The sequence below is a fragment of the Euleptes europaea genome, chromosome 4 (assembly GCF_029931775.1).
Source record: "Euleptes europaea isolate rEulEur1 chromosome 4, rEulEur1.hap1, whole genome shotgun sequence".
NCBI classification, from domain to species: Eukaryota; Metazoa; Chordata; class Lepidosauria; order Squamata; family Sphaerodactylidae; genus Euleptes; species Euleptes europaea.
In genome coordinates, this window is record NC_079315.1 from 91,178,473 (window position 1) to 91,202,885 (window position 24,413).

At 41.6% G+C, this 24,413-nt stretch overlaps 1 protein-coding gene across 1 annotated transcript in view; it reads right to left on the reverse strand.

Moving 5' to 3' along the window:
- Positions 1–24,413, reverse strand: part of ARSB (arylsulfatase B) — a 73,810-nt gene that overhangs the window by 25,709 nt on the left and 23,688 nt on the right. Inside the window, exons 5-6 of the mRNA XM_056848272.1 lie at positions 8,595–8,838; positions 3,648–3,718 (exon numbers count right to left, since the gene is read on the reverse strand). Of these exons, the coding sequence (XP_056704250.1) occupies positions 3,648–3,718; positions 8,595–8,838 (315 nt within the window). The remainder of the gene's footprint in view (positions 1–3,647; positions 3,719–8,594; positions 8,839–24,413) is intronic.

The following is a 24,413-nucleotide window of genomic DNA, read 5'->3' on the forward strand; positions in this document are numbered from 1 at the left end:
TTTCCTGCACTGTCAACCTCAAATTACACATAGCACAGAGTTCTGAGACTCTTTATTCCATTTTAAAAAAAACAACCAGATCAACAGCTGTGTCGGAGCAGAGAGGGACCGGTAGGGAGAGGTTGTTCAACTTTCCCCCCACTGGTCATTTCCCAGCTTCTGCCTTTCACTTCTGATGAAGCTCTAGAGACCATATATTTTCCCTTCTATTGGTGAAAAACTCATTTGAAGAGGGTGCTTTTGAGCTGAAACAAGAAAAATGGGAAAGAGTAAAGAACTCTCTATGCACCCTGCTTCAGACTCTCAGCAAGCCCAAGCCGCTTTGGTTAAAAGAGGAAAGAGTCACTACAATTTGTTTAAAGTGTAGTTTGAACCTCCATTCGCAAGGACTGATGTCACAATATTAGTCATAGAAGCTTCAGCTATAGTCATTGTGCCCAAGAGCAAATGTTTGGGCTAGATGACTAAAGAAGGACCCTCTAGCTCTTGAGGTGGATTTTATGCTTTGGGTTATTTTACACATAACTTGCACACAAGGAAGAATTCATCCACCTCCCATAATTTTGTCATAACTTTTCAAATTTATATTCTATAAACAGCTATGTACTTCTGTTAATGCTTACCTCAAGTCAGGAAAGGTAACACCAAGTCTAAAAGGATGCCTGTGTGGTTACTGACCCAAGTCAAGGAAGTCATAAAAGGGGGGAAAGTTTCTTTTAAAAGAGAAAACGTTTCCTGCATGAGGTGAACAGAAAGGAGTGCAGGTTCTAGCAAAAAAAAAAAAAAGGTGACCATAAGGTGAGCAAAAAGAGAATTTAAGGAACAGATTCCTAAGAAACAGCAGCATGTCATCAAACATCTCAGGAGCAGGAAACAGGCTAGGGAGGTGGCTGGACCTTTGGATGGGCAAAAGAATGAAAAACTGGCACTCAGAAATTATGAACTGAAGAGGAGTAGGCGCATTAGAACAAGAAATTAATAACAGCAGCTGGTAGGGATGCATCAGTGTGCAAAGCATTATTTTTTTTTAAAGAAGTTGGCCCAGCTGGACCTTGTATCAGCCAGCTCATGTTGTCATCAACCAGACACACCGACCAGCCAATAATTCAATATGTACATGTGTCGCTTCTGTACAGAAAAGAAGCCATGTGCAACCAGCTGTGCCTGGCAGTTGTCACTCCTAAAACCACTAATTAAGCACTCATTAATTTCTACCCTGGTGGGGCCAAAGACTTTCAGGATGTCACATCATTTTACTCGAAAGCCTTCTTCCTTAATGACAGAGGTGAGGAATTGTAGCTGTTCTGTGATGAGTGTTTTTAAAAACATTTATTAGCCGCCTTTCTTCCTTATGGCGCTCAAGGCAGCTTACAACATAAGATTTAATGCATAAAATAAAAAACAAAACAAAACTTAAAATCACAACCCAGAACTGCTATTAAACTTAGCCAAATGCAGTCCTAAATAAAACCATTTCCAACTGCCTCCTTTAGATAAAGGTGCGGGGGCCAGGTGCACCACTCTGGGAAGATCTTTCCATAATCGCGGGCTGCCACCGAAAAGGCCCCACAGCGGGGGGAAGACAAACTTTTCAGTATTAATTCACCAAACTAGAGAACAATCCCAAGCGTATTTGTGAATTGTTGATATAATCAACATGGGCAGAAGGAGAAACTGAAGTCACATTCTCAGCACATTCAAGGTAAGTTTTAAAACTTCATGGTAAGTTTTAAAAACTTCAGTCATGCAGCCAGTTTACATTGGGCTTTTATGAAATTTAGTTGGGCCACACTCCTCCCCAGGTGGAATCTTCATGCCGGATTTCAGACTGATGGGACAAAAATCGTTTGGATTATACGATGAACAGAAGTTTCAGGAAGAACAGTGACAGAACATTGTAAAACTAACATACGTTCTCTGTATAGCAGCTGTATAATTGACTCCACGGATGGGGAACTATCCTGCTCCTATCAGACAAACATTAAAGAATGAGGACACATTAACCTCTATTTGACTCCAAATGTATTATGCTATGGGAAAATTAAGAGCAAATCATACAAATCCCATCCTTATAGTTGTGAACATCTTCTTGGGAGAAATGCCTTTCACATGTACCTGTCCATTTGTGAAGTGTTCCCACCTTGCAGGTTTTGTTTTTGTGCTATAGGGGTTCTCCGTTATAGCTGAGAGCAGGCCTGCACAGCATATGTACTCCAAGTAGTGCACAACATGCCAACCCATCCACCTGGTCCTTTAAAAAAAAAACTTTTGACACACCACACAGGACAAAACACATGCCTGGAATGCTATGCAAGACTTTGAAGGAAAAGGTAAAGATCCCCTGTGCAAGCACCGGGTCATTCCTGACCCATGGGGTGATGTCACATCCCGATGTTTACTAGGCAGACTTTTGTTTACGGGGTGGTTTGCCAGTGCCTTCTCCAGTCATCTTCCCTTTACCCCCAGCAAGTTGCGTACTCATTTTACCAACGTTGGAAGGATGGAAGGCTGAGTCAGCCTTGAGCCGGCTATCTGAAACCGACTTCCGTCGAGATCGAACTCAGGTCATGAGCAGAGCTTGACTGCAGTACTGCAGCTTACCACTCTGCGCCACAGGGCTCCTTTGAAGACTGCATGTTTTATGGCTGGGCCAAGATGCACAATACATTTTCTTTCTATCCTCCCTTCTCTCTGTTTTGCAAACACGCATATTGACATACACTCACTCATCCCCTGTGCCCTTGGCCTGCCATTACTGGTAGGGAAAGGACAGAACAAGGTGAGCAGCCCTGGCTCCCAAGGAGGCCTGTTCCAATTCCTCCCATTTGCATCCCTTCCTTCCATTTTTGTAGTAGGGAAACGAATGATGAAAGGCAGCCCCCACTTGCTAAGCCTGGGAACCACGCGAAGACTGCACTCTGGTTTCAGACAACCCCCCACCCCTGTTATTGCACAGTAATTTAATTAAACTAACTTAGTGAGAGTGTAAAAAGGACATGTTCCAATGAATTTTTTTTCCCTTGAGCAATCCCCATACTGAAAAGTTTAGTCTCTGGCAAAATAAAATAATAAAAAAAAATATCTTGGGAGAACAGACAAGTGCTTAGTAGAGAAAGAGAAACTGGCAAAACCTCCTACTTGGTTGATTACAACACAAAAGCAAGCATGGGCCTTGGAGCTTCATAACCATATAGGAACTAATGCTTTTCATCCGCTCCTTTCTCAAGGTCAACAATGAAGCTTTATTATTCCTGGAATAACATATGCTTGTATACACAACCTACTTGGAAGATAACCACTCTTCAGCTCTGGAGGCATTTTGTTTTTTGGCTGCATGCCTCGCCATGTACCTGAGGCATGTGGTTATCTGTCAACAGCCCCATACTCTGGACTGGGTTATATTTTACATGAGTAATTCTGAAACACAAGAGAATGCAGCAGGCTCTGGGAATGATTTAAAGGGTAGTTAACTCTGCTCGGCAGATGAGATCACCACAACACTTCATGGGCAAAGTGGCAGAATGGCTGGTGTTCAGCCTCATCTAAATACTTCATACAGAGAGAAAACTAAAACCTACCTTGATGGGGTAAAGTCCCACCCACCCAGACTCAAAGACATCTCTTCCAGCAATTAATTACAGACTCACATGGAGAAGGATCCACGAACATAGGGTCTATGTTATGAAGCAGCTCCTTTCGGGGGGAAGGTTTTCCTTCGCTGAAACAAAGTTTAGTAGGAAAAAAAACATTAATTTCCTTCTATGGTTCAGACAAAATCCACGAGTGCTTCTGTTCTCTCAAGAAATGATCCTCTCAGGAAATAATGAAAATCCTCAAGAAATAATGAAAATCTGATAACCATTTAAGTGTGCAAATATGCTAGCATAAAGGCAAAGTTGTTCCAATTTAAGTCCAGAATACTGGGTGGGGGTCTTCCATATGTATTGGGAAATCAACATCTTGATTTCTGTAAGATGTGCATCCTGCTTTTCCTTTAAAAAAAAGCACTAAAATGTTTGTCAGACATCTTGCAAAACACAGTATTGTAATTATAAGAAAAACAAACACAGAAATATAAATCAATGTAATAAAGAGAAGGAATGCCTGAATAAGACAGCTTTTAATGTGCTTTGTAAATGACCAAAGGGCTCAAGAGGCCCATTTTGGGAACGTTTCTAAAAGTTGCACCCCTAAGTTAACTGTCAGTGCCTTGACAGATTTTATTTCATGGGACCCAACAGTAGAGAATGTCCTGTATATCTCACTGAGTGGTGGGAGCCATGTGGAAGAAGATGCTGCACAAAATACCAACCCCCTAGATGTGCAGGAGGTTCATGTATTACCACTAGTCTCACATCCAGATACTAACCAAAGCCAACCTTGCTTAATTTCCGAGATCTAACAAGATTGGACAAGCCTGGGCCATCCTGGTCAGGGTATTTTGGCATCATACCCCAGTTCAATAGAGATAAATTCATTTAAAAAAACCAGAAACAAAATTAATTTCTGTCTAATTTGGTGCTCTAAGCAGCTACCTAGCTCACCTACATAGTCAGGCCAGTCCTGCCACTAGAATAATCAAATATGCCAAAAAAACAAAATAGGCAGTCAGCACAACTAAAGCAGCAACTGCAGACCTACTCATATCATGAGCTGCAACAACATTTTGCACTAGTTGGTGGCTTTTGGATATATTTCAAAAGCAGTCCCACTTAAATGTATTGCAGCATGTGCAAGATTTTAATTTTATTATATTGTCGAAGGCTTTCACGGTCAGAGTTCATTGGTTCTCGTAGGTCCGTGTTGGCGAACCTATGGCACGGGTGCCACTTCCGGCACTCGTAGCCCTCTCTGCCGGCACGCGCGGTTCCTCCAAGTCGCTGGCCTTTCCGGCTCTGCCCTGCCCCGGATGGGGGAGGCTGTAGCCCAGGGGTGGGGAACCTCCGACATCATTGGCGGTGGCCCCCGGACTCTCCCACAGAAGCTGCCGCCATTGCCGCCACTGGAACGTGCATGGCCGGCCAGGTGGGTGGGAGAGCGGGGAACAGAAGCTGAGCGCTCACACTCGGCATGGCTGGCGGCTTCTCCGGCGCCCTCTGGGCCTGTGCGGGTGGAGGGGCGCGGCTGGCCGGTGGGTGCGAAGGAGGCGTCCTCTGCCCTACCCTGCTCGCCTCTCACAAGCCTGCCGCCGCCGCCACGCCCCACCGAGTGGCAAATCCAAGGCAAAACCTCCCATGCATAAATGGCCTCTTTCTTTTTCTGTCTCCCTCTGTCCTTTTCTTTCCCTACTTTTCTTTCTCTTCCTTGCTCCATTTCCTTCTCCCTTTCTTTTTCTTTCTTTCTCTCCCTCCCTTCCTTCCCTTTCCTTCTCCCTTCCCTTCTTTCCTTCCTTCATTCCCTCCAGCGGCTTCTCCGGCGCCCTCTGGGTCTGTGCGGGCGGAGGGGTGTGCAGTCCTATTCCACCTTTGAAGTGCCCACAAGCCATTCTTCAAACACCTTTCCATTTGTCTTGATGTGTAGAGAGAAAACACTAAGGAACTAGTTGCCAATCTCCAGGTACTAGCTGGAGATCTCCTGCTATTACAAGTGATCTCCAACCAATAGAGATCAGTTCCTCTGGAAAAAATTGCCACTTTGGCAATTGGACTCTATGGCACTGAAGTCCTTCCCCAAATCCCGCCCTCCTCAGGCGCCACCCCAAAAACCTCCCACTCATGGCGAAGAGGAACTTGGCAACCCTAGCCTCTCCCTCTGGGCCCCCTCTGGGGGTGGTATTCAGGTTAAATTGCCGCATTGGCACTCGGCGATAAATAAGTGGGTTTTTGGTTGCAGTTTGGGCACTCGGTCTCTAAAAGGTTCGCCATCACTGTCGTAGGTTATCCGGGCTGTGTAACCGTGGTCTTGGTATTTTCTTTCCTGATGTTTCGCCAGCAGCTGTGGCCGGCATCTTCAGAGGAGTAACACTGAAGGACAGAGAGAGACACTGTCCTTCAGTGTTACTCCTCTGAAGATGCCGGCCACAGCTGCTGGCGAAACGTCAGGAAAGAAAATACCAAGACCACGGTTACACAGCCCGGATAACCTACGAGAACCAATTAATTTTATTAGTTTTTGAGGATCCTGAATGCCATAGTTGCATCTTTATTCTGAATGTATACATTCTAGTTTGTCTGAAGTACTTGGGAAAGTATACAGAAGCAGAAAGCTAAAGGATGACCATGGTTCATCCAGAACAAACCCTAGTTCTACAACAAGAAGATATGTAATACCTAAGGCATCCTTGGAAACAACCATCCAACAAGATAGAATAATAAAAACATCATCCCAGTCAGGCAAAAAGTTTAAATATCTCTAATAGAAAGCTTTCGTAAGTAACTGATGCATGACACAATCAGGCAAGGAGCAGACCGTAGCCAATTCCATGTATTCTTGTCTGTTGCAAAAATATAATTGCTGCAGATGTTTCTTCCAAGGGGGTCTACCAATAATTCTATGCATATGCTACACATATATCACATTTTAAAACCCAGACAGCTTAATCCAATCCATTAAAAACTTTGGCCCTTATAGATTCAGTGAAATACCTTTGCTGAAACAACACAAGACTACAAACTACTTTCTTTGTCACCGATAACTCAATTAAGCAATTATCGCCGCTCTACATTTCTCATTTACTTTGTGATATTGTAAACCAGTTTCATTCTGGCATCCTTGAGAGGTATCTGGTTACATTGTTCTAGCAATCAGCACTCTGGGGGAATGCTGTTTACTTTGTAAAGAAAAAGGGAACACTATAGGGGGGAACAAGAAATCAGAAGGAGATTGAGACTGGAAAGGGGCAGCCTTGAAGAAGCTAGAAAAGATCCTTAAGTGTAAGGGTATGTTGCTGGTGACCAAGATAAAAAGAATTAATTCCATAGTATTCCCCATTACTATGTATGGGTGTTAAAGTTGGACAATGAAGAAAGCTGACAGGAAGAAAGTTGATTCCTTTGAAATGTGGTGTTGCAGGAGATTTTTATGGATACCGTGGACTGCCTAAAGACAAATCAGTGGGTTCTAGAGCAAATCAAGCCTGAAGTTTCCCTAGAAACTAAAATGAGTGAACTGAAGCTATCATACTTTGGTCACATTATGAGAAGGCGAAAGGCACTGGAAAAGATAATAAGGCTAGGCAAAGTTGAAGGCAGTAAGAACACAGGAAGACCCCAAATGAGATAGATTGATTTGATAAAGGAAGCCACGGCCCTCAGGATGTTTTGGAGGACATTGATTGATAGAGTCGCTATAAGTCAGAAGTGACTTGATGGCACTTAACACACACATGGGGGGAATTTAAATGGAGGAAACTTCAACAAATAACTAGAATTAATCTGAATGTTTTCAGAAATAGCTTTCATGTATAATACAATGGGCATTTGTTGGGAATGTACAAATATGTCTTCGTTATGCAATTGGGCACAAGGCAAATTCATTTCTGAAGGAATCCAAAATTTATATAAATTTTTGAACATATGGAAGCAAATATGAGGCCATCCTAAATATTTGCTACTTGGTTATCTAACACTAGTTTACTTCCTTAGCGCTAGTCAGTCACTCCTGGGATGCTGCTTCCTGTGTTAATTAATCCTCTTTCTTACTAACTGGTGGGTGGATGCCCTGTCCCACTACCCTCTCTCATTGATTATGCAAGGATGGGAAAACTGTAGGAAAACTTCTTTGCTCCTAGATCTGTGATCTGGAATATCTTTGTGTAGTCTACAGGTACCCCATATTGAAACTGAACATCAGGTATGTACAGGCTATCAGTGATACCTTTTCCATATTTACATATTTTAAGATGTGCCTACTATATATATATATATATTTTAAGATGTGCCTACTATATACATATATATATAAAACTGTAATTTGGAATCTTGCTGGACTACTTCACATATTTTTCAAGACATGTACATCTCTTAAAGTTGTCTTTGCTGAAAGTTGCAGCTATGTATACGTAATATTGTCTTGCTTACATGAAGAGATTTTATAAGTTTCCCCCCATAAAATACAATACCTGTTTCTATTTATATATAGCATATAACACAATGATGAAAATATGTTCTTGTTCAGGATGACAGCCACATTTTGCATTCCAATATCTTAACAAATTTTGTTCTTCTTTCAGAAAAAAAATTACATCATTATGACTGCAATACACTGCATAATTACATGGGAATAAGTCCCACTAAACTCAAAAGAGCTTAATTCTGATTAAATATGCACAGGACTGAACCATTAGACACCCCCCAAAAAAAGAATACTTATCTGTTTCAGCTACTTGCCTGGCTTTGGCAAATTACCCATTTCACTTTGATATTGTGTTCAGTCCCCCAAAGTACAGAATAGATTATTTTGGCTGCTATGAATGAATTAATTAAAACACTATCAAACTTTAAAAACACATTTCAGATATTTACATTAGAAGAATGCTTTTAAAAATTCAAAGAAAGGATTGAGATGCAGGGTTTCGGTCTTCACAAATTTTTCTCTTGAGGATAAAGTCTTATTAAAGCAGAATCCGATTTCAAGTGCTTTATTAAGAAAGTTACCTGATAGTTTCCCACATATCAAAGCCATCTAAAGGCTTTGTGCCGTTTATATGTCCTCCAGCGAGGCTCACCAGGGTTGGCAGCCAGTCAGAAATGTGAATAAGGTCATGACTCTCCACTCCCTTCCGTTTCAGTAAAGGACTCGTAATAAATCCAACCCCTCTCATTCCTCCTTCCCACAGGGTCCACTTCCTTCCTCTTAACGGCCAGTTATTTCCACCTGCCAATGTTTGGCCTCCATTATCTAAAACACATTTAATAATAAAAACAAAAATGAATTGTAAAATATGTATAATATTCATAAAACAATTAACACAAATGGATTTTATTAGGCAATAGGTCATACAAGAATAAATATTACCTTCTGAAAACACAACATGCATAATTCCTTATAACATGCTCTAAAACTGACCAATCTCATAACACTGTCAAACAAGTTAGAAAGAAAATAAATATATATATTGACAGGTCAGTCTTACAAATACCGTGATAGGGTCTCTATTAACCAACAGATCTTGGAATTTTAGGGACAATTCCACGAAAATGTTGACTTGAGTATACAGCAGCAATGAGAAAAGCAAATAATATGCAAGGGATTATTAAGAAAGAGGCTGAAAACAAAATGACCAGTATTATAATGCCCTTGAATAGATCAGTGGTAACGTTGGCTTTGGAATATTCTACAAAGTACTGGTCACCCCATCTCAAAGAGGATTTTTTTAAAGCAAGAAAAGCTGCGCGAAAAGACAACCCAAATGATCAAGGAGTGGAGTACCATCGCTATGAGGAAAGGCTAAAGGATTTGGGGTTTTGTCATCGGGGGGGAAAGACAGAGAGAGGACAAGACAGATATTGATAAAACTATGATGTGGAAAATGTGGACAGAAAGAATTTTTTTTCTTCAACTCCTGTAATGCTAGAATGTGGACCACCCAACAAAGTTGATGGGCAGGAAATTCCAGACACAAAAGAAATTATTTCTTCACATAATGCCTAGTGAAGACTTACACAACCGAGACAGAAAAAGGTTGTTTTTAATTCAAAATTAAGTGAAGCAATCAGTGGAAGAAACTCGGGTGACTCCCTAAAAAGCAAGCAAACCACAACAGAGGCACTTGCAAAACGAATGAATTGTTGGCCAATTGTTGGGAGTTCCCTAGTCAGAAACTCCAGCCATTACATCACACTGGCTCTGCACATATGTAGCTGCTAAAACTCATTAGTCGCTCTCATCCTGCATACCTTAGGGGCTTGGATCCTAGGATGCCATTCTGTTGGTACTTGCAGCAGATCCTCTGATGGAATGGCTTTTCCATCTGCAGAGGAGATTCTCCCTCCCTGCTGCAGTCTCTCAGTTGACTCCCCAGGCTGTCCCCTTCAGACCCATTGACTCACAGGAGCAAAATTTCAGCAGGCACAGAAGACTGCAGTGAGAAGAAGGAAGTGGAAAATTTGCCTTCCTCCAGCATGGTTCTGCTCACAAGTCTTAGGATCCAAATCATTCTTTCCCCCTGTGTTCCTTTATTTTACTGGGGACTTTCTGTTGAGTTTATCATTATGCTTGTCATTTCAAAACTTTTGGGTGGGCTTCTGGCTGCTAGGATGTTTAAATATATTTTACAAAGTTTTAATTAGGATGCTTTTTTCTGTTCTGTTGTTATACACACTGATCCGTGAGGAGGAATAGGCTAGACGTTTAAGTAAATACACAATTCAACAGTTCTGTAAACACTTATGTGCACACGTTAAATCAAAAGCTTTGCAGTTAGCATGCACCGCACAAAGTGCCTAGTGAATAAGACTGTCATCAGCCTGAAGACCCATCCATAAAGCTCCCACAGTTTTTTGTAGGTTCTGATACATCATTTAGAAATCACTGTTCGCATCCACCTTATAGAAGGAACTGTGAACTTTTTAACAGCCGAAAAGAGTTGCTGGCTTTTCAGCAACAATGTCGGTAGTTTGAACTGCAGGCCAAACTGCGGACCAGTGGCAAAGTCAGCAGTTTTCGTTCAGCGTTCCATGCTCACTTGGATCATCATAGACACAGATCTGAAATTCCTCTCCCAAGTCCACCAATGACTCAATGCAATCATGTTTAGAGCGACGATTCTGTGTATTCGAAACCTATTATTGTTTTTAATCCTGTCCTTCCGACAAGGGGCTCAAGATAGCACACAAGGCTCACCCTTCCCTTTCGCTCATTTTATCCTCACAAATATCTTGTGAGGTAAATTCTTCTGAGTGAGTGGCCCAAGATCACCCACTGAGATTCACGGCCAAGGGATCTGAACCCAGGTTTCCCCAGTCCTAGTCAGAAACTCCAGCCATTACATCACACTGGCTCTGCACATATGTAGACGCTAAAACTCATTAGTCGCTCTCATCCTGGAATTATTTTAAGGAACGGTGTTATGAGAGGTAGTGCTTGCTCGCTCTTTCTTTCCCTGGTCATGCTATTATTCATAAAGCAAAACTGTCACCAGTTATAATGAGCTTATTACTCCAACTTCCCTTTTACGTTTGACAAGTATTTTGCTATTAGGAAGCAGGGAACCTGCGTAAGCAAAGCAACAAGACACGCAATTCTTCTCCCAAGACTGCAGCGAAGACTGTACCTACCACCAGCACAATGAAGCTAAATGATCTCACTCCCACTGAATTCATTAATTAGGGACTAGAGCAAATCTCCTGTCCTTTGGATAGCAGACTGATGTACGAGCAAGAAAAGGAAGTGTATCTGCTTCACAATTAAACACAAACTTTATCTACATAAAACTGAAATTAAGAATATACCAGACAACTGTGGAAAGTAGGGAATGCTGGTATAATCACAAAGTTTAACAAACAAACAAACTTGCGGTCAATTGATGACCTTCAAAGTATTCCCCTCACGCTGGTCAACTGGATTATCAGATCAAGTCGATGGATTGGATGCAATGGAGAATTTCTGTGAGTGGAAAGAGGAGCCAGTTTTGCCAATTCCCCCTCCTGCTGCAGACCTCTGACCCCCCTCTCGTGCTGTTCCTTGGGGTCCCCTATCTCCTAGGCATTTGGGATAGCAGCAGGTTGGGAGAGGAGAGAAGCTGCACTCTTTGTATGGAAATCCTTCCTCTCCGTGGAAATCCTCTGTGGGATCTGAGCCAAAATATAAACCATTCAATGAAATAACTGTGCTGCTTGGCTGGACTTAATAGTAATAGGCAATTTGGAGGGAAAAAATCCCTGAATATCACCTTGTAGGAAGCAATCGCGTAAGAATTGGAATATTTTGTTTGAGAAAGGGAGCCCATGACAGCAAGGAAATCAATGGTTTTAATAGATTATATTAGTGGACAGCCTGCCTACCTAAATGATCCCTATGTCCAAATTCTGACACAGCTCCTGATGGAACTATACAGAAGGGACCCTGATCCAATCCATGAATCCAACTCATGTCCTAAACAGAGACCCAACTTCACTTTTGCTGCTACCCCTGCATTAATGCTGTCTTCCAGCTGGCGACCCAGGACCACTGTGATAAAATGGCAACCTTGCATAATATGGAGGGAATACACTACATTGCATGTAGACTATTCCCTCCATATTTGCAGCCAGATCTAATGCCTGGAAAAGTTTTGTTTTTTTTAAACCAAGTAATGATGTGAAACAAATACATAAGAGAGGCAATTCCAGAGACAATACCATTTTATTTTATTTTTGCCTACAAACTGCTAACCAGAAACTTAATTTTAGAATATGGGTAACCATTTGGGTTTTGTTACATTTTCTATCAGCTTCTTTCTGCTTACCATTAACATACACCAGGTATTTCTCTGCGAGCAGGTGATGAATTTCCCCTTACTTAATGACAGGTCCTTGCAGGACTCAGACAAGGTGGAACAAAACCTAAATCAGCCTTTGGTCTGATCAGTAGAGAACTGAAAACATTATCAAAATTAAAAACAAAATATTCTAGCATTTTGTATTCTAGCATGCAACATTGTAATTGTTACATGCAGGAAGCTTTTTAGATGGAGGAGTATCAAAACAAAAATAAACCCTCATTTGCACACAAAAATTTCAGTCAAGTGATACACTCCAAATTCTACCACTTCATTCTCTTAGTTCTACTAAGACGGGCACCTTCTGGGTTGCTTCATATCAAGAATCAGGGGCTCCCAGCAACACGGCATAAAAGTCCAGGAGGGAATATATGGCATATGACAGAAGTGTAACAGAAAGGTGTTTTAGCTTTAAGGCAGTAGCCTCTTTCATCTCCCAAGAACATAATACCTCTGTCTGAGAAATCTGACCTTCAAGAGCCAGTCCTTTGCTGACTGGAATGAGAACTTTTATCACCACCTTCAGATTTAATGGAAAACATCCGAAAAGTACCAAAACAGAAGAATAGATAAACATGCCTCAGGCTAATTCCCAACATAGGTAATGAGCATACTCTATCAAGCTTTTTCCTAAAGAAACCCCACTGCTCCTCTTATTAGCAAGTAAAGACCTCTTACAATCATGAAGATACCCTGCCTTCCTGAAAATGTATTTGAGAACTATGGTTAAGTTTCATTCTTTTCTACAGGTCCTGGCCTGATATAACTTCACAGAATGCCAGCTCAAAGGGTCTTTGAAGGTCTAAAACCAGAAGTAGGAATAAGTATGAGAAAATGAAATATTTAAGAATACAAGAACCCACCAGATAGAACCAGAATGCTGGAGACATGTCCTAACAGTGGCCTGCAAGATGTTCCTGAGAAGCCCACAAGGAGAATGTGAAAGCAACAGAAGAAAGCCCCTTATCTTTTAATGTGTCTCCCACATTAGCAACTTTAATTCCAGCAGATTTTATTTGTTCACTTGTTAAAGTTCTCAAGACAGAAGTTAACATATTGATCCTGTTTCATCAATCAGACTTATCATTTCTTTTTTGATTTGGCTCCTTAGATCTATGGGGGGAGGGGAGTTTTTGCTACAGGCGCTCATACCAATACCCTTTTCCTGAATATCTTCACAAGTTTGGTAGGAGCTGAAAATGGAACTTGCTCAATACATGCCAAAGTGCCAAAGCCACAGTTTCACACTTCTGTTACATATATCTGTTGCCCTGACCTGGATAGCCATTCTAGCCCAATCTTGTTAGATCTCAGAACCTAAGCAGAGTTGACCCAGGTTAATACTTGGTGGGAAACCACCAAAGAAGTCCAGGGTTGCTATGTAGAGGCAGGAATGGCAAACCACCTCTGTCTTTTACCTTGAAAACCCTCCAGCGTTACTGTTAAGTCAGCTGTGACTTGACAGTACTTTCCACCACCTCTACATATAATTTTAAGAAAAGCCCTAAATTTCAAGCATCTCCTGAACATAACATTACTAAATGCACAAGACGTATGAGCAACCACTACTGCAGCATAGAAGTTATGCTCTTCTGAACTGGAATAACGGATAGATATCTGAAGTCTACAAGCTCTCTCAAGGCTTACAGAAATATGTGATGGGTGTAAGGTCACCTCTTATCTGCATACTGAAGCTATAGCTAGGAGGCTAAAGCAGGGCAACTACAATAATAAAGTTCAACTTCCCCCATACTGAAGTCCCTTCCTCTCACTTCCTTTTCTTTAAATCCAGGGAAATAGTCCACATGGCAAGCTTATTAAATCCATGTTGCTTCTGCATAGCTTCTTCCCCCAACCTCTCAATCTAACAGCAAAGGCTTTCTTTTCATATCTTCTGCCAAAAGCACCGAAGGTGGCAAATGGGATAACTGGAATCCTGACTGAAAGCTATCCATCAAGGAAATGAGTCCAAACTAAAGGATTTTGAACCAGGCTGCCTTAAGGATTATTTCATTAGTACAAGTATTTTGAAGATGGAGCTTTCTTGAATGTTAGACCTTGGGATTAAAATATTATTTGTTATAGCCTCATGAACTTTGACCCCGCCTTTAAATGAAGCCATATCCCTCGCCCCCTGGCTCTAGACAAACATCTGCTCCTTTCTCTGTCAAATCCATATGGTGGAGTTGCCTCTGAATCTAAACAGATCTTTTAAAATTAATCTTACAGTTGCCAACAGGCAATGATGTCTTGCTGAAGCTCTTGTAGAAACTGATAAGCAAAGCAGAGCAAATAGGCAACTCTGTTTCTGCTGAACTCCACTCTGAAGGCATGACTGTATATGAAACTGTGCAGGCAACAACTAACTAAGAAACTGACTGATCAGCGTGGACATCTTTGAAGAGCTGCAAGATAGTAAAATAATGAATACTTGACCCGGAATAAATAAACCTGACGGTCTGAGCAAGAATTTGAAAAGCTCATGAAACAATCTTTGTGCTTTGCCCTGATGTAATGTGACACACACAAACACCGTACAGCACAATCAGAATATCCGTGTTTTATAAGTTATATTCCTTGAAAACAACAAACTAGATTCCACATGGATCCCTAAACTGGACTGCAGATCCCCCCCCCATATATATGAATCAGATACACAGACAAAATAAAATAAGATATAAATGAAAAAGAAAAAAATGGGAATGGCTGGTGGTCAAGATGCCCTTCGCTACATACCCATATTGACATTCTACATTGTATTCAAGATGACAGGCCAAAATAAAATTTCAATGACAGCAGGTAAGAAAGATTCAAAGACCCCCTAAAGAACCCGAATTATGTCAGCTCTCATTAGAAAAGAGAGCCATGGTTACTAATGTCACTGTTGGGTTTACTGACATAATCCCCATGAATTCTTCATTGTGGGCCTCTGAAGTAATTTGATCTTATACCCTTTTCCTGAAATACAAACAGACAAATTCTAAATGTCTCTCTGCAACAGAACACTGGCAGAGATGTATATACGCTGCATTTTTAAAAATAATATAGATATTGAAAAAGTTAGCTTATTAAGTGAACCCAAATTTGGTGTAAAAAACTGGCAACCTATATCATCTAAATAAAACAAAATTTCAGAATGGCTTATTTAACCCATTCTGCCTGTCCTAGAATGTAAGAATTGGACCGAGGTCCATCTCATTCTTTTTTCAAAAAGTCGTCAACAAATCCTTAAAGCTGGTGATGGCTGTTACTTCTTGTCTCTAGTATCTGACAATTGGAAGTACACTGCGCTGAATATGGCTGTTCCATTAGCTAATTCAGCTTCCAGTCAGGGAAAGACCAATATTCCATGAATTGTATAACCACCCTTTTCATCTAACCTACAGGTTTTGTAACAGTGAATCCTTTTAAGTTATTTATGTATTGGGTTGAGTATGGAGAATCTGTCCTAGGTGCAAGAGATTATAGCACATGGCCTACAGTTCACTTCAAATTCTGCAGTGTATTGGCTCATCATATCCACCCTGATTTGGAATGAATGAAAATACTTTATTCATACTTATATGTTTAAATATGGAATAATAGTATTTTATTCCATAAATGCAGTAATATAAGTATAAAAAAATTATCTCCTCTCCTTTGGAACAAGAGTTGCTGATGCAGGAGTTCTGTCAGCTGAGTGTAATTCAGTACAAAATCTGTGCATGCAATGTTCAGAGGAAAATATGGTGGATACTAAGCAAGCTAACTCAGAGAGCTGATTTTCCCTGTGAAAATTAAAGCTAAGGAAAGTATACTTTGCTATGGCAAATATAAAATGAAATGCAGTTGTTAATTTGTTAAGCAGAACCTCCCCTCCTCAAAATTATTCTTTCATATTCTCCTATGAAAGAAAAGAGCTAGGCATCTTGGCCATCTTCGGGTCACTAGGGGTGTGGGGGGGGAGGTAGCTGTGAATTTCCTGCATTGTGAAGGGGTTTGGACTTGATGACCCTGGTGGTCCCTTCCAACTCTATGATTCTATGATTCTAGGCTTAACATAAACAGTCTGTATTACCAATAAACTATATATGTTACTTGGATAGGATCCTATCAGCTTACCTACCTGATCTCACCTGATTCCCTCTCCACTGCAACCCATCCCATGAAGAGTTTTATCCATGCAGGTCCTTCAGTCACAAGCATAGCCTTTTCAAAGGTCAAAAGTGGGGTCCCCTCTTCCCTCTTCCCTTCAGTGGAAAAGCTAATAAGATTCAGTTCTGTAGCTAGTTTCTAGACAGTCAAGAGCACAGGAAAAAAGGCCCCTTAGGCAATTCTAGAAGATGCACAAACCCTTCCATAAACGATGTGAATAACTAGCTCTGTAAAACTAGCTTCTGCACTTATGCAGAGTATTGTTTGCGTACATTTCCCCAAAAGTTATTTTCTTGGAAGCAAGGTCCATTTATTTGCTATGGAACTAACTTCCGCATAACTTTATTTAGGAATGTCATGGGTTTGGCCTCTGCTCACTGTCATGGGTTTGGCCTCTGAGAGAAACTAAACGTTACCTGTGACACGAGTCAGGACCTGACCCGATTCACTGTCACATATAAAATGAAATGGGTTTGCTCACCTAAAGAATGCACTGTTGGGCTCCAGAACATTGTGAGGGGGAAAGAGGGGCTTCCAGCTTTCCTCTCACCATTTTTGCCAGTGGAACTGGCTGGGGGGGGCATGTTTGCCCTTTTTCCTGGCTCCATAGAGGGAGCAAACAGGCCCCCCCATGGTCATTTCCACTGGCAAAAATGATGCCAGAGGGAAGCTGGAAGCCTCTCCTCACAGCACTCGAGTCCAACTCAGCCTTTTTAGGAGGAGTAAATACCCTTCATATGAGTTATGTGGGACAGCAAGTTGGGCACTCATGTCCCAAATTGTGTCATACATAATGTCTAGTTTGGCTCTCAGTCTATTCTAGGAGAGCTGAGTTGAAGGATGGAAGCATCTATGTGTGTGAAAAGAAGCAAAACTTTGAGGCTGGAAAGGGCAGAGCCACTGTTGTAAGGTTGCTGGAGCACCGTGAGGGACACAAACTTCTCCTACTGGGATCTGATGTGAGACAATCGATCTGTTGCCCCTGTAGGAGTTCCTCTGTGACGCCAACTGTCCTCTGCCTGTATATTTTTAAAAATAAACATCCTGTTTTTCTCCCCACAGTTGGGACTCAAAGTGGCTTAGAACATCATTGTCCCTCCTCCATTTCACCTCAACAATAACCCTGCGAGGAAGGCCAGCCTGAGATTGTGATGGGTCCAAAGTCACCCAGCAAGCTTCCATGTTAGACGTGGGGACTAGAACCCACATTGCCCAGGGTCCCAGACCACCACTCTATCCACACCACCACACTGGCTCTCAAAGCAAATGCTACAAAAATATAGGGTTTTGCCAACCTCCAGGCAGTACCTGGAGATCTCGCAGTATTATACCTGATCTCCAGATGACCAGGATCAGTTCCCCTAGAGTAAATGGGCACTTTCAAAGGTGGACTCTATGGCATTATACTCTGCTGAGGCCGCTCCCCCAAATCCCACCCACAAAATCTCCTAGTGTTTTCAAACTATGGGTGCAAAATTGCCACTTGTGCTAGAGTCCTTGGGCAAGCAGAAATGCAAGGAAAAGCCTGCAGTAGCAGCTTGTGCCAAGTCAAATTTATTGTATCCCCACTTGTGTTTCTGCTTGCGTAAGATCTTGAGCAACCAATTTCCAGGCACTATAATATGCTGGGATGAACATGCTAGGTATTTCACAAGCTCTTGTTCAAGAGAAACGGTGTTAACTCCATTTATGCTTCCAGTTCCACATTGGTAGATTCAAGCCTAGAAATCACCGGTGCTCCTTCCTCTAAAGGGAACCAACCGAGGTAAAGCACCGGCTTGGAACTTTCAGCATTGTTCAGGGAAGCAGCCAATGGAAGGAGTGTAGCCAAAGCATCCTGTCTCCTGAATCAAATACTGAGTATCAGCTACTTTGCTAAAACGTAGTTAGAACACTAGTGTTTTTTACAGTCACGGAAGTTTATTTTGAATGCCATGTACCCTTATGGCTTTTGAAGCAGCATGTTTTTTTTCAGAACAGGATGGTGTAGTGGTGGTGTAGTGGTTAAGAGCGGTGGTTTGGAGTGGTGGAGTCTGATCTGGAGAACCAGGTTTGATTCCCCACTCCTCCACATGAGTGGCAGAGGCTAATCTGGTAATCCGGGTTGGTTTCCCCTCTCCTACACACGAAGCCAGCTGGGTGACCTTGGGCAAGTCACTCTCTCTCAGCCTCACTCACCTCACAGGGTGTCTGTTGTGGGGAGGGGAAGGGAAGGTGATTGTAAGCCGGTTTGATTCTTCCTTAAGTGGTAGAGAAAGTCGGCATATAAAAACCTTCTTCTTCTTATACTCATTTTTTTTTCTTTTTAAGTAAGCTAAGGACCTAATTGAGACATATCTTTATCATGGCTGCATATAATGGAGGAAATCTTTATAATGGAGGAAATGTTACTGTACTCACACAGATGTTGCACAGGGATTTCAAAGAGCCAAATGGAATGCCCTCCTATCTATAGGAAAAAAATACAGTTACAAACACCAGTTCAAGTGAGCGGTAAGGCTAACGTGTGAGAATGAGGAACCTCTAACCGTTATTATGTACAACAGGAAATTTTCCTTCAGTGTCAGAACCAAGTATTTGAAGAAGAAAAAACGTGAAAGACTCCTCCTGGTACTTGGCCAACTGTTCAAGAGCACCGTCTTCATTTCCTTTTAAAAACACAACTTCACTGTAGCCCTAGCTGGTATTTACTCTGAAGAATAAAACCTGGCAAAGCTCCATTATCAGGGAGAGAAGAGATAATCTATGCAGATTAATGCTTCCCCTCTGTTTTTGTTTGGGAGCCTTCTGCTGTCTAGATTACCTGGCTCACCCCTTTTTCTTCTTCTCAGTTTACTTGAGGTGGAAGGCTGCGGCTTGACTTTGTTGCTTATCTTACACAAAATAAACAGAACAATCTGGAGCTAATTTAAGTGGTTTACCCGTATCAGGATATGGCTGGGAAAGCTTCAAGGGGGAGGGAGGAAGGGGGGGGAGAGCCTCCATGCAAACAATAGCTCTGTGAAGCGGAGCAGCGCAGCACAGGAAGGCTCTGCAGACAGCCTGGCAGACAGCTGTCAGCCATTCCAATAACAATCCCGGCAGCCAGCGAAAACTGGCCAGCATCTAAGCTCCCCAAACCAACCCAGGAACACCAACAATAAAAACAAAGGATTAAGCATTTCGGCATTAGCGGCATGAGTGTCACGGCTGTAAACTCCGTGCCGGGGATATTTCAAGTGAGTTGCCCCCACCCCCAACCACCACCACCCGGTTTGCCCCTACAACGATTCACAAATCAAGAGCCGCTGTAATTACAGCACCATATTTGAAAAATATATATAAGCCACTAACCAACAAATTGACTTTATTTAGTGTGAATTATGACTTGTCAGGCAATCAGACCTTTTTCGTCCATCTGTTTCCCAAATCAATTTCTTTTCCTGGAGGCCTTGGTCAAAACATATTTTTAACCCTTTCATCTCTGAGAATTTCCTGAAAAGAGCCATCCTGGCACAAACAAAAACAAAACTGCTTACTTCGGTAACTGATTTTCCAGCATAACGCAAAAGCATTGAAAATCATCCCACCTCTCTATTATGCTCAAACTAACTCAACAGTACACATAATGTACGTTTATATGGAAACCAGCACTATGGTTTGTTTGTATGGAAACCAGCCTGTGGTTTGTGCCACGCAGGTCCATGCTAGTTAGGTTAATAACTGTGGATCTAAAGAAGAATCTTTGCACACAGATGTCAGTCCTCTTCTGTGAATTTTTGTATGTGTGCATGTGAACAGGCTCTAAATGTGTTTAATGAAATTCTGGGTGATGATATGACTTCTGATGCTAAAATTACTTTGTTATTTGAGGAGAATTGTTGAAGAAACTGATCGTGGACTAGTTTTAAACCTATTAACTGCAGCAAAAATGTCCAGCACTGTTAACTGGAAAAAGATAGAGCCTCTCTGTTTCAAACTGGCAAGAGTCATATATGGAGAACTACTTTATTGATAAAAAAAATTAACTTACTTCAATAAGGGTCAAAGAAAACTTTCTGCTCATACAGACAGATCTGTAGAATGAATGATATCCTTTATTGCATTTTGGAATAACAAAATATCCCTGTGTATTCTACAATACTTTTAAAACAGTGGTACTCACTCCCTGGTTTACAGAAAGTCACATTCACAATTACCATCAAACAAAAGAGCCACATGTCTACCGTTATGCCCTTTGCATCATCCCAAAAAACACACACAAAATAATATATATATTGTAACTATAAATTATCATATTACTTCTGAGCATGTTGGGTTGCCTCTCCCCACTACTATTGAAGTCTTAGCCAGCCCTTGTGAATCTGGAGTGAGAGAAAGGGCTTTCTTCTCTGCCTTCCCACTCTCTCTCAGCATGAAGCACAGCACCTCAGGGGAGACAGAGGAAGAAAGTGGTAACAGAGACTGAAGAGTAGAACCACCACCACTCCATTGTGATCAGCTTGCTCTTTCCGAGTGGCTGCTGTGGAGTAGTGGTGGTATGCTCTGTGGCTAATTTGCTCTCCTCTCAGCAGTAGCCCAGTTGTTAGGATGAAGGTGCAGAGAAGGATGAGGGTAGCTGAAGAGGATGGGAGCTTTCCTTCCATCTCTGGCATCTCACTGGCTGCTCATATTTAACTTACGGTCCACCTGCACCCCAAGATCTTGTTCACACACACTGCTGCCCAGAAGTGTATCACCCATTCAGTATGCATGTCCCTAATTTTGTTACCCAGCAACCCTAGTTTATTGTAACATCCAAAACCTGTTATCCCCCATTCAGTATGCATGTCCCTAATTTGTTACCCAGCAACCCTAGTTTATTGTAACATCCAAAACCTGTTTTCCCCCATTCAGTATGCATGTCCCTAATTTGTTACCCAGCAACCCTAGTTTATTGTAACATCCAAAATTGCCAAAATCATGTTCTTACCATGATTTTGGAAATTTTGTTGGTTTTTAAGGTGCTACTAGACTCATATCTTTTTCTTTTCTTTTTACATTATTTATAGTCATAGCGACTGATGCACGAACACGCAGCAAGCTTCATGGCAGAGCAGGGATCTTGATTCAGATAATAGTAAACTATTTTTGTTTGTCATGTAAGGGAAGACTGGATTTACATAAAGTTAATATCCACAAATGAGGAGGGCGGATGGTTTGGTTCACAGTTATGCTCGTTGTGGGAAGCACAGTCTTTAGACAAGACACAGCTTATTATCTATGAAGGGCACTCTCTGATGGTTAACAGGCTAAGAGTAATAATTTTCCATATTTTTATTCACAGCATTGATTTGTAAATGGGATGATGATAGCTGGGTGTTTGTGAGAAATGTCAAAGTGCTTTTACAATGGCATCTGTCATCATCCAAAGTTTCAGATCATGATATTAAATTAAAATGGGGGATTGTTTCTCAGTATTTATTCAGGCACTAGCAGTGCTTAAGTGCTCATATCCCCACTCAATAAAGATGGTTCTTGAAGCAATTCAGTTCTGTACCACTACAGGTCATAGAATACAATGCATAGATCTAAACTGGCTGGCATAGAATTCTACCAACCAAGCAGCTTACATGAATCATCTATGAAAGCAAAGCGCAGGGCTTGAGAGTTAACGTTCATTCCTTATTTAGCCAACTTATTATTGCCTTTTAAAATGCATGAACAGTCTGCAGCTATTTTAGGACATGGAAGAATGACTGAGGATGGTGTAAGTAGAGCTCTGGAACTTGCAAGAATCAGGAGAAATAAAATCACAGTCTCAGATGCAAGTTAACTTCCAGACATGTAAGGTCTGTCAAAATACCAAAATATGCTTGCAGCCATGGGAGATATCCTACATAGCCAGGCGTCTGGACTAGATTTAGCACCGTTCAGCTCTGAAGCACAATCTTAAAAGAATTTTACAGAATCGTTGCAGCTTGGTGCAGTTTTGAGAGCTGTGTAGAGCAGGTGGCTAACTACAGAGCACAAAGGAACACTTCTGAAGAGCAAAGCTACACAGGATCCCTCATCAGCAGGAACATGAGAAGCCTCCCCTTTTACTTCACAAATATTCCCCATACACTGGCACCTCTTACACATCCAATCAAGGCTTCTTTCATGGATCCAATGAGAACATTCCCAGCCTCTGGCTGTTAATAGCATCACATGTGGGGTAAAGATGTGTGATTTGGAAGTGGAAAATTCCAGATATTCACAGGATCTTAGCCTTGTGGTATTATGTTCTATGTTAGTCCTGTTAGCTGCCAAGGAGGCATATACCTTCTTGCCAGCAAAGCATTGCAGTTACCAACATGACACCTCTTCATTGCTACATCACTTATTGCTGCTTTGAAACACCTGTGTATGGAGCAGGGGAGGGGCTGTGGCTCAGTGGTAGAGTATCTTCTTGGCATACAGAAGGTATCAGATTCAGTCCCTGGCATCTCCAGTTAAAGGGACTAGGCAAGTAGATTATGTGAAAGACCTCTACCTGAGAGCTGCTGCCGGTCTGAGTTAAATTGTGGAACTCCCTAGGATGGCTGCCAACTTGGAAGATGTTAAGAGGGGAGTACACATGTTCATGGAGGAGAGGGATATTCATGGCTACTGGTAAAAATGGATACTAGTCATGATGCATACCTATTCTCTCCAGAATCAGAGGAGCAGGCCTACTATATTAGGTGCTGCTGTGGAGCACAGGCAGGATAATGCTCTACAGTTGCCTTGTTTGTGGGCTCCCTAGAGGCCCCTGGCTGGCAACTGTGTGACTGTGAACAGACTGCCGGACTTGATGGACCTTGGTCTGATCCAGCATGGCCTTTCTTATGTTCTTAATACTGACTTTGATGGGCCAAGGGTCTGATTCAGTATAAGGCAGCTTCATGTGTTCAGACATGCAATATTCTTGCAAGTTTTTCTTTCTACAGCCATCTAGGGAAAGGGTGGTGGTGGAGAGAAGCAGCCATAAATGCTACTCTGATTTATTAGGATAAATTGTATTGTCTCACTGAAAGCTAAAGAGAAAAAAAAGAGGTGGGAGCAGCTTAAATTAACTTCTTCCCCCCCCCTTGTTTATGATAAACAGTTTGTGAACAGAGGCATGCACCAATGAAATCTGGCTTTAAAAAACTAGCCCAGGAGACTTGATTAATCAAACTACAACACAATCAGCATTTGAGAAGCGGTGACAGATCACCTTGTTCATTGTCAAGAAGAAGACAGGCTATTAATTAACTAGCAAATCATTTGTCGTTTTTAAAAGATCTCAGCAGGTTTGTGGCAAGTCCTAGCATTTCACTGTTTCACTCCCCACCGTTTACAGTTTCCGTGAAATTATGCAGAACACTTAATGCTGGTTCATACATATGAAAAAAAACACAAGGATGTGTAAAAGATAAGCCAAATTTCATATTAATGAAATTGTCTTACTGCCGAGTGATGGTCAGAAATAAGTAATTCAATTGTGAGCCGCATCCAAATCTTGAACTCAGTTCTTTTGAACTAAGCCCAAAAATTCCAGTGGTAGTTGGAAGTTAGTTGGGTGACTTGGACCAGTCACACGCTCTCAGCCTAACCTACCTCACAAGGTTGTTGTGAGGATAAAATGGAGAATGATGGAAGGTGCTCTGGGTCCCCATTGAGGAGAAAAGCAGTGTATAAATGAAGCAAACAAATGAACATTCCATTTCAATGGAACATACTTTTAAATAAATGCATCTAACTTATAACATATTAAATGCAAGTGTAATCAAACCCTTATTACCCCCCTTTTTAGGTGGTAAGACTGTCAGGATAAACTACTGAAGGAAGGGTGATTTAGGCCAGAGTTAAGTATGACATGGGCAAGACAAAACAACAT